This window comes from Metarhizium robertsii (assembly GCF_000187425.2).
Source record: "Metarhizium robertsii ARSEF 23 chromosome Unknown MAA_Scf_9, whole genome shotgun sequence".
NCBI lineage: Eukaryota > Fungi > Ascomycota > Sordariomycetes > Hypocreales > Clavicipitaceae > Metarhizium > Metarhizium robertsii.
In genome coordinates this window covers 92,828-103,966 of record NW_011942237.1, presented here as the reverse complement: position 1 = coordinate 103,966, position 11,139 = coordinate 92,828, and the positions used below count along the sequence as shown (strand labels likewise).

Below are 11,139 nucleotides of genomic sequence, written 5' to 3'. Positions count from 1 at the left end.
GGGTCACCTCGCCACGAGCTCTGACCATTTCACTTTAAGTCTTACAATCCTAAATATTACTCTGGCGCTTACTGGAACGCTAGGTAAGGTGTGAGTAATCGGTGGAGAGGAGCTGCAACGCTTCAAGGAACTTGTCGAGGCAGGTGTCTATAGTCTCCCAGCCGCAGCCACAACAGCCTCGGAGCTGGACGCACTAGCTGAATCGCCCGTCAATCTTCTCCATCGTCTGCCAAGGCAGCGGGACGACCCGTACGGAAGGGAACGCGAAGCGCCCCTTGGCGGACCGACGAATGTGCTGAGTCCGCAGCAGAGTACTGGGCCGTACGAAGGATCTCCCCCATGGAGTTCAACGAGGAGGTGCAAGCAGCAAGAGGAGTGTTCCAAAATGTGGTCCGTCGGGCCAAGCGTCAGTACTGACGCAACTTGATAGACGGCTTCTCGGATAGTGCAGCGGTGTACAAAGCAGCTCGCTGGCTTAAATCACCGGGCGCCTTTCAACCGCTACCGCTCCAAATTGACGGTGTAGTGTACGAAACGCAAATGGATAAAGCGAACGCTCTGAGACGTAGTACGCTGGAACGCCGCACGGCAGCAGACGACATCGACNCCAGTTTGTCCGCCGCGTCAAATACCATTTGCTGCCGGGATCACTCTCGCGGAGGCAGAAGATGCTACCACCAAGGCTGGCAACACCTCGCCAGGGGCAGACAACATCACCGTCAAGATACTGCGAACAGTTTGGGACATCATTGGAGAACATGCCCGGCGGCTATACGAAGGTTGCTTGGTGGTCGGGCATCACCCACAAGCATTCTGTGAGGCAGAAGTCGTCATGATCTTTAAGGCGGGAAAAGGGGACCTGGGTACGCCCAGGGCCTGGCGCCCAATTTCTTTGCTGTCCTGCTTGGGGAAAGGACTTGAGCGCCTGCTCGCACGCCGCCCGGCATGGGCCTCAGTCCACTACGAAGTGCTTCATCTGCAGCAAGCCGGTGCGTTGCCGAAGCGATGGGCTGTCGACCTGGTCGCTGCGCTGGTCCACGACATTAAAGAAGCATTTTGCAAGTAGTCACACTGGTGACCGCGGACATCCAATGAGCGTTTAATCGGCCCTGTTTGAAACTCGCAAGCGCTTTTGCCACCAGAGTGGCAGGTGGCAACAGTAGTCGTCATACTGCTGCCTGGAGGCAGCAGTATTCCAAAAGTATTAAATGTTTTGAGTTTCTAGGGTTTAGGAGGGGGAACAAGAATAGCAACAAGAATAATGCTTTTGTGAAGAAGCTTAGTTAACAATGAGTCTCATAACGTGACAATTCCTGAAGCTTGTTGTGATAACTAAAGCGAGCTCTGAAACTATTCGAACGTATGTTCTTCGTTACTGACATTATAGGCGCTAAAAACAGAGTTTGGAATGGCAGCTCCAGTTCTGTATCCTGACTCCTCAAAATGGACGAACGCTGGTACGTTGCTCTTCGTTTACGAACGTGCCCAAGTCATACCTAGGCGCTGGAAATAAGAGAAAAGAGATCTAGATGGGATGTAACCGCTGTACATTGATTCCCACCAGGATGCAAATGTACCTGTTATTTACTCAGCTTTGGCAACCAGTGCAATGCGTTATTTGCCATTGGAAACTCACCAGCAGCAGGTCCCAGTTCACCAAATCCCAACAGCTCCACAATGAATGGAGCCAACGCCGCAAGTACCCCAAATGCGACTATTGTCACAAGAATAGTGGCTGCCAGCTCCAACGGGTTTTCTTTGGCCTGTTGAACTAGCTTCTGAAATTCATGTTCCGCGGCTTCAACAGCATTGTCGTATGCCTCCTTCATGACTGTGCCCATCTTTTCGTGGCTCTCTTTTAGGGTTGATTCAAGAGCTTTTAGCACGTTTTCAGCGAGTAATTCGGACCAACCCGCGGAGCCAACGGTCTGGTCCACTTTCTCCCATAGTTCCTCCCCACGTACATCAGAACGACGCAGAAGAGTCACGAGGTCGATGGAAAGTTTTTTGGCGTTCGAAGAGTAACGGTGTGGTGACGGGAAGACTTCATTCGACCGTGTCTCGCTCACGGCATGTTGAGCGCTATTCTGAGTAGATTCAAGGGAACCGAAAAGGCAGCTGAGTACTGTATGTGCCAAATCCATGGCAAACGAGAGTCGTAACGCATAAAATATTGTTCTTTCTATATTGTTCACGCTGTGCGTCCCTATATGTTGAGCGTGAACTTTGTTGCTCAGAGGCAAGACTGATTCTTTTATAACATCTGGCTCTCCTACAATGGACGCATCGTGTCCGACACTTACAGCCACTACATGCAAGTGAAAACAACACCATGCCATTTGCGACAAAGAATGGCCAGTTGCGAGCGGAACACAATCTCTCAACTCCCTTCGGACCAAGAACAGCCAGCGGCCTCTCAATAATGAGCCAATCAAATGCTACAATTCTTACATGTTGCTAGTACGCCGGGGGAAGACCCTCGTTGTTTAAGACACTGGTCACATCAGCCCCCCAAGACTGATCTAGCCGGAACGGATATTGGAAACTTTCTTCTCCGACAGTCTATCCTTGGCGGGACTCTTTACTTTCGTATTCGTGGCAGCAGGCCAACGCTGCATGATCTGGACAACCAATGTTATAATCATCACGTAGCTGAGATTACTGTAGCAAGCGATTTGGTTGCAAACTCAATGCCTGCTCTGGGGAAAGAAAAAGATCAGCAGCGATACGATAATTTTTGTCCTCTGGTACCGCCTGAAATGGCTTCAATTGGGGCCGATAAACAGGACATATATATAAGTGGCCGAGCAGCTTCTGTAAACGCGGACCAGCCGAGAGATCCACTACAAAAATGACAAATATTTTTGGTGTCTGTAAGGGCCAGGTATCGTTTGCCCCTTGCTGTTATTGTGTTGGCACTGTTTGAGGTAGTAATGCAAAGTTGTTGCCTCGAGGATGCGAAATTGAAGGTTGATTGGCACCACGTCTGAAACACAATGCATGCTGTCTCTCTCACATCCTGTCATGGGGGCCGGGGGAATCTTCGCACTCAAGCAAAGGATCCATACAATCACGATGTGATGTCTCTCATGAGGCAAGCCATGACAGCGGATGCCAAGGTACTATCGCCACGGCAAACTGTTTGTTACCTCTTGACCATTGAAAGTGTACTTGCCAATGATTGATTGGCATAATATAGTATGATTATTACTCGCTGTAAATCCAATATTTCCTTGATGGGTAACTAATACAAAAACACCAGATTATCTACTGATCCTTACATGACCCATCGTATGTTGGTATTTACTCCCATAAGTACCAATCTGTTCCGAATTCTTCAGCTGTAGACGCAGAAAGATTGACACGACTCCACCCTCTCCCCGCTACGTAAGCAGTACTCACCACTCACCTTGTTGCAGCACATCAAAGCTTTCAGGGCAATCACTAGTCAATACCTCCTCAGCAGCGACTTGCGGCAAACAGAGACCCGGCTTTGAACAGCAGAATATTTGCAGACCTGTCCGCTGTGTCCGAGAGGACCTCAATTTACCATCCAGAGCCTCAGTCGAGGGAGAGACGGGAGATCACGTCGACGTGTTGCGTGCCCGTACGATCACTGGATTGCTATTTCGGCCTCGTCAGCAGCAGTGGACATTCAACATGGCAAAATGTGTCTGTGGAAGGCAATTCAGCTCCAATGATGCTTTGATTCAACATCAAGATGCGAAATCTCAGAATGGCAACAGCTGTAGCGATGGCTCTGCACCCAGTAAAAGGCTGCCCTGGAGCGAGCGATGGCTCTGGCACAATGCCCGAGGTCGCGACGAACCTATATCGATTGTTCAGAGCCATGCACTCGAAGCTTCATCCATGGCTGTCAGTAGCACGGTGGAAAGTGAGCTGATATGTACCTATAACTGGCAAGAATGCGATGAAGCCAGGATTTACGTCCCAGGTATGCACACTCCAACCTTGGGTCACTGCAATTTCGTCACTAAATGCGAAATCAACAGGTTGTGCACCACGCTGGCGAAATAACACACTGCCAATCACTTTACGAGAGGATAAGGGATCCTACTTTGTACATCAGAATGCTGCACGTATCCCAAAGTATGCTTTCGAGCCCGTCTTTCGAGCCTCGGCCTTGCTGAACCCCGGCTTTCGCTTCGATAACGTGGACATCGTGGCAAACCGTAACAGCCTTCGAAAGTTGTTTGATTTTTGCGGTGGCCGCGTCAACAGCAACTTCAAAGTCAACCTTCCAATTGTGAAGAACACACTATTCATCGAGCGTTGCGAAATGAGCGCACGCGAGCTCATTCGGGGTTCGAACAGAAGTGGTTGGGGCCACAACTTTGAGAAGGCTTTCACCAGCTTTCCGTCGGGTGCAGATGACAGCTCTGGACATCATCGCGTCCTTTGCTACTCGATCGGAGATTTACGCTGCGCAGTGCGCTTTGAAGTGGATGCCTGCTACGACATGGATAATGCGGAAAGTAATCAAGTTGACTCACTGCTGTTGCAAATCAATGCACTTTCTTTAACGGAGTCAAGTACAGATAGATCATGTCCACCTGCGATGATGCCCCAGTCCACAGCAGCAGAACTCAAATCGGCCCAGAAACCGAAGTCAGTTGGGATATACCTCCCGCAGCTGTGGTTTGGTCGAACTCCTTGGCTCATCATTGGCTATCATACGAAGGGTACTTTTCATTCAGTAAAGGTCACACATACTCTGCCGTTATTTCAAAATTGGGAGAAAGACCATCAGTCCGAACTGCGAAGAATGGTCACACTACTCCATGCGCTGCGAGGTGCCGTGAGGCGGAATAATGGGAGAAACTGTACTGCAGTATGCGAGAAAACCTCCAACGCCAAGGTGATCAAAATTTTTCAGTCAACGGACCGCAAACGAGCACTCCCTGAGGAGTTGATTAGCCAATTCTGGGCCTCTACATGCTAGGAGTTCCTTTCAGGACGTATCAAGCTTATACGAGGATATAACTGCGATTTGGTTCTGCTAGCTATGACTTCGTCTTGGGAGCCACCACCCTTTGCCAAGTCTGGACGTATCGAGTCTACACACGTAATCCGGATCAAGTGCAGCGCCCTGACATTGCCCGTGTATCGACTCAGCGACAACGATCGACAAAGCCTCCATCTCGTTTCACAAGCACGCCTTTTGCATCTAAATAAAAAAGCACTCCCACAGGTGACCGAATCCGCAGAAGTTTGCGGACATCGCCAATGAAGGCTTGATAGTGGTTGATCTGCCCAGCGAGGCCGAGCAATCGTAGGTTGGTAGAAAGTGATTCGTCCAAGCGACCAGGGATATATATATATGTCTTAGCCAGAACAACCCAGCTGGCTGCGCGACTGAGACAGGCAGAGCTGGGAACCTTGATTTGCTCAGCGATTGGACGACACTCCTTGTCCAGGCGTACTGGAAGGGAAGACCGCATGCAGGCTTGTAGGTCAGAGGAGGCAGCGGGCGGTTTGTGCTGCTGCTTTGCAGTGCTTTGCGGAAGACAGCTTCGCAGACGCGGAGGCGGGCGGAACAGTTCAGGAAAGAAGCCTCAAGCAGTCTATAGTTATGCGCTTTACGGCCGCTGAGATAGGCTTGCATTGGCATAATGTGGTGTTCTAAACTGGAGCCCACAAGTGCGATCGAGATATGGGAGGCATACGAGCGAACGAGGGTCGAGTGAGGAGGAGTGGTGCCTGGGTGCGACTTGTACTGGGGAGGAACATTCAAGGAACTTTGCAGTGCAACAGACGTGATATCGAGACCGTGAAATATTGCACCCGAAACGCCTGGCTCAGTTGCCGTGAATGTCCCCGTCACCGCGTCGCTGGTACTCAAAGTTATTGGCAACTTGGCATGGCACCACGCGTATAGTGAATAGCTCGGTTTGGTCCCTTTCAACACATGTACAGAGGATACTTGTGTCGGCGATGTCTCTAGAAGCGAAATGATCAAGTTTCTTTTTGGTTGGGCCGAGATCATCAAAAAAGTCAGCGACAAGAACAACGCTTATGGACCCTGACCCTTGCACTTTCAACCACGTACGTGCTTATCAATGCTGTGTTGGGCGAACTATGCCACCAGTTGTGCGCTGTGATGACACGCAAAAGAGTTGCTGCCTAGTGGCACATAACTAAGTGATAAGGCATCCAGCATTTCTGGGGCCTGCTCACGCGAGCCATCAGGAAGAGGTGGTGATTAGACATAACATAAGAAGTTCTCAAGTTCTACAGATCTCTCGGTGGCTCAGCGCCTTCCCTGAAATGCAGCATTACCTCAACTTGCACCGATCTCAACATCCGGCTTTCGTCGCCATGACGCCGCAGTGCGGCCTGAAGGCTGTCCTTCCAAATTGCCATATCTGAGAAGTGCGTCTGCACTTTCTCAGTCGAGTAGTCCCATGTTGTGCTGCGAGGCACCCAGCGATACCAGTCGCTGATGCCATTCTCACCTCGAATCCAATAGCTGCCAATGGAGCCAGTACTGCTGCCGCCATTCCTGGAACTGGTAGTAGCATCTTTGTCACCCTCTCCCTCATGCTCTTCGTCGTCGACGTCGTCGTCAGCCTCATCAATTATCACCGTCTCCATATCATCCGGTGACGGCAAGACGATTAGAAACAACCATTCCAGTTTTGGAAACATGGACATGAATCGTAGCACTCGATTCTGATCGATTCCTTCAGTGGACGAAAAACCGAAGTCGTCATGGAAGTCTGAGTTGCGAGCTTCTAATGCTAGTTTCGTCGCCTTGTCGACCCAGTCTAGAGCATCGGGCATCTGAACAACAGATCCGTCATTCTTGCCACCATGTCCCGGAGCGCGATACCTCAATACCGCCTCGCTCAATGCGTCTAACACATCTAGATTCACTTTGACGAGGCAGATAACATCCTCACGCCCGTTGAAATGAATCACACAGTCGCTAAGAGGCAATAGGTCTGGCAATGCGCGCAATGCCTCATTTCGAGACTCGCGACATGTTGCAAGGATGTCACGCGTGGTTATCGTGGACCGAGGGAGTGTTTCAGTACGCAGAAGAGAATGGGGTTGCTCGAGAGCCACATTAGCAGTGCGCAGGCGATGGACGCGAGGTTGTCGAAGAGCAAGGCGCCAGATGTAACAGCGAATTTCAGTAGGCAAGCGGGGAAACTTGGGGAAAGACCGGGGGGGCATGTTACCCGAACTTTGGAGGTCAAGACTTGCGTTGATGGAAAAGACGGTGCTTTGTGAGATCGTTGATAGCGCAATAGCACGGAAGGCGTGTATTATATCTGCTTTTGGTGTTGTGGTCGATCTACTAACCATCATGCTAGGATTGTGTGGGGACCGAAATCGTGCAGCTCACGATCCGCGCTTTTCGACACCGAAATGACCATCGTCGAACCGGACAGGAAAACGAGCTCCGACCAGCCAACCGAGTTATTCGAGCTTTATCAACTGAAACCAACGTTGAACGACCAGCAGGGGGCGTGGAGGAGGTACACATCGCACGACAGCTCCCCAAGTGGCGACGCCCTGCTGTTACGAGAGACCAAAAGCAAAGTATGGAAAGGGACGCATAAGATAAGGATGCAATGAAGACGAAGTCCAGATGATCAAGCGAATGGTGTAAACGAAGCTACCACGGGACGCGCGAGTAGTACAAGACGATATCTACCCAATCAAGCTGGATGGCGTCACCAACGAAGCGCTCGACGAACGGCGAGGAGCTTCCTGGAGTAGCAGCAGCTCTTAGCAGCGAGAATGAGACCGGAGTCGTGAAGGTGATATGGTTGAACAATAGCTTTTTGAGGAGCCACGGATCGACAGTGGTGTGTACCTGAGGAAACCCTCCGAGACGACGCCTTTTTTTCCAATCAAAAGAGTCTCTACACTGGAGGGTTCTCAGGACGGACAAGTAATTTCGAACATCGCCCACAACCAAGGCAATGCTACAATTGCCAGGAACTGGCAGACGACATAACCCGCCAATGCAGAAAGCCAGAGGTGTGTGGGAGATGTGCCAAGAAGGTCACAGACCATGGCCACGTGCACGGAAATGATCCCGAAATGCGAGCCATGCGGCGGACCCCACGAATCGTTTAGAAGAAACTGCAGGAGGCTGTACCCGACTCGTAATAAGTAAACTGCTCTGAACTATGCAGTTGCATGTGTACAAGCGTGCTGAAGCGCATGACAGCCTGATGAATGATGAAGAGATTCAGGATGCGGCAGCGATAGCCATTCAAAAGCCCCAGGCGCGGAACGACAAGGGTCGACCACTAACCACTCCTACAACGCACTATAAATGGACGGAACTAGTGCCCTCCATCTGCAGCGAAGAAGGAAGATGCGCGGTCCGAAGTATGTGTTGGCTAAGGAAGGATTTGGACGCCGGGCGCGTAGACTTGACAGCAGTGCTTGTACTTCCAGAGCATTTGGTACTAATAGTATCTGCCTATGTTGAAGGAGCGAAGAACCAGGCCCTACTAGATACGTGCATCTTGCTACAGAAACTGACCACAGACACAAGACAAAAGGCACGGCAGGCGATGGACATAGTGATTGCAGATAATATATCCGCCACGATCAACTTTTGGGAGGGTATGGAGTATGCGGCAATCCCAGGAGAAGCGGATGAAGTTATGGACTTTATGGATGAGTCGTTCCCACACAGCCTGCTGCCAAGGGGAACGAGGACTTGGCTGAATTCAGTTTCAATTAGCCAGTGTCTTAGTCTGCACGAAGTTGTACGCAGGAATGTGGTCCCCCCGGCCCAAAAACACAAGAGGGTGGCGGGAGTTGGTTGGGTTCCACGACAGAACGTGTTCTATTTGTATTGGCTACTTATCGAGGGGGGTGGCATCGGTTGCAGTCTTGCAATTAGTACAACACACAGTTTCTCGACTGATTGGAGGCAAGCAAATAACGGCTGCTTTTTTTTTTAAGTCAGCGACTGTTTGGAGGATATTGATGATTGGCTGTTGCTCACGGAGGTGGGCTGGAGCGAGCCGTTCTATCTCCGGGTCTTTTCAATATGACACTCGACAGGGTATTGGAAGCTCACCTATCGGAACGAATGCTACACCCAATGCTAATCACTTGTTCGAGCTCACTGGTCTAGCACTATCGGCTACTACACATGGACGACATGACTTAACAACAGGGCCGTATTACTACTCCTCACTACGGCATTTCAACTCTCCTGCTGGAAGGAATAACCTAGCGAAGTCTGAGAGCGTACGACCGACACCCTACATATAATTGGCTGCATTTTTCGGCACTTCATGTCGAATTGACGACGAACAGTCGCACCAACATGCAACGACAAAATTTGTTTGCAATATTCTGTGCTGATTCGGAAAACTCGACTACCGCACAAAAGATTTGCTGCCCAGCACGTATGTGGCACGTGTCTATGCTTCGTACCTACGTAGGCTATTTTATGCATGAGCGTTGCCATCGTCTGGACCCCTTTTCTCCCAGGCGCTGAAGCGAGGTTCCCGAGAACGACAGCCCCATGGGATGCATTCACACAAAAGCCTCTTGTAGCGATGCTATCGTAAGTGTAACCGGCAGTGGCAGATATGAGAGGTACAAGACTAACTCAGTCACACCGGTTGAACGTTCGTCCCTTGCTCTTCAAACTATCCAATGTTGAGGCTAACTCAGCGCGACTGCATCCTTGAAGAACGGCAGATGTGAACGCCAGACTGCCTCCCGGCCAGTCTTCGGGCCCTGACTGCTCGTAACCGATATGTGGTTGACTACCACACATCTAGTTGCCGTGTTTTGTCTCACTCATGATGCACGCCGGGGAAAGATCGTGGAACACGCGTGTAAGATTGGTCACTGTCATGGACATGGCCAGCTCATGCCAGGCAAACGATGGGCTTGTTGGCCAGAAGATCGAATTAAGGCGACGTCTGGCTATCAGTTGAGCAGACAGGGATCTTATGTGATAATCATGCCCGCAATTGTACTAGTATCAGTGCGCTGACTTCTTTCGCGGATCCGTTTGCACACTTTTCTTTCAGTTCTGTTGCTGGGTAGATGGTGTCGTGACCGAGATGCATGCAGCTGTTATGTTTTTTCCTTTCGCCAACATCCCAGGATACCTTAGCCAAGTCCAGAGGCCGGCTACAAGGGCCTAGCTACAAGGTCCTAGTTCAATGTTTGCGACTCATTCCGTTTTAGAAAGTTTGTGACTGACCCTAGGACCAACAATTTGAAATAATTATCTTCCGGCTGTACCCGGACAAATCGGGATGCTTCTTCGCGGGACTCACAGTTGCATTACACGGAAGCCGTGTGATGTAAATCTCAAAGTCATAGGGAAAGCCCACCGACTGTGCTACCTCTTCTTGTCCTTTCTTTTTGCTCTCGCTGCCACCAATGCACGTTGCCATAGAGCTAGCATTTCATGGGGCGAACAGTGGCAACCCAAACGTAGCACGGGTGCCAAGCGAGTACTGTTTACGCCGCAAAGGAGACAGATCCTCGTCAGACAATCCAATGAGTTGGGTAATGCTAGGTTACCCTAAGCTATATGGACGGCACTGCGTGAAGACGGGGGCGCTATTACATGAAACATTGACGGGCACCGAGAGTTTGGGTCAAAGGGGGATCACTACTAGTACCAGTAGCGTGCTGCTGCAAAAAGCTTTTGGAACACAAGAGACAATAGGGAAGAAAAGATATCAAAGTAGAAATGAAAACTAAGCTGCAGCGGGTCTGTAAATTCCTTCGAAGTCTCAGGACACACCAGTGGATCCTCGTCAGTTAGGACGACGGTGTCAGCAAGCGCCACAACACCTGTTGCACTCGCCATTGGAATCGTCGGCTTGGCTAGTGTTCTCAATATGTGCTGGGATTTGTCGAAAAGATTCGATCCTACGGGTCTTTTGCGACGGATTCGCACGTGCTAGACACGCTGGTCAGACCTGCAACAGCTCCGGTTGGAGCAAGGGGATCAGCATGCAGCGTTGGTTTACGGGACGTAGTTAGCCGACCACTACTTGGCGCTCGATGATGAGAATGTGTGTTTGGCTGCGAGTGGCCTTTTTTTTGCTCATCACCAAGAAGATTTGCCACCGGAGTGGCACTTCTCTCAGCGCTTGGTTTGGCTTGGCG

General features: G+C 50.5%; 3 protein-coding genes across 3 annotated transcripts; 1 reads left to right on the top strand and 2 right to left on the bottom strand.

Annotated features, from left to right (window-relative positions):
* Positions 1-1,580: 1,580 nt before the first annotated feature.
* MAA_01588 (uncharacterized protein) lies at positions 1,581-2,144 on the bottom strand (the record flags this gene model as incomplete). The annotated part of the gene is made up of 1 exon (XM_007819586.1): positions 1,581-2,144. The coding sequence occupies one exon, from the start codon at positions 2,142-2,144 to the stop codon at positions 1,581-1,583; it is 564 nt and encodes a 187-aa protein (XP_007817777.1).
* A 1,516-nt stretch (positions 2,145-3,660) lies between these two features.
* MAA_01589 (geranylgeranyl pyrophosphate synthetase) lies at positions 3,661-4,963 on the top strand (the record flags this gene model as incomplete). The annotated part of the gene is made up of 2 exons (XM_007819587.1): positions 3,661-3,955; positions 4,014-4,963. The coding sequence occupies 2 exons, from the start codon at positions 3,661-3,663 to the stop codon at positions 4,961-4,963; spliced, it is 1,245 nt and encodes a 414-aa protein (XP_007817778.1).
* Positions 4,964-6,252: 1,289 nt separating this feature from the next.
* On the bottom strand, positions 6,253-7,335 carry MAA_01590 (uncharacterized protein; the record flags this gene model as incomplete). The annotated part of the gene is made up of 1 exon (XM_007819588.2): positions 6,253-7,335. The coding sequence occupies one exon, from the start codon at positions 7,333-7,335 to the stop codon at positions 6,253-6,255; it is 1,083 nt and encodes a 360-aa protein (XP_007817779.2).
* Positions 7,336-11,139: the final 3,804 nt, after the last annotated feature.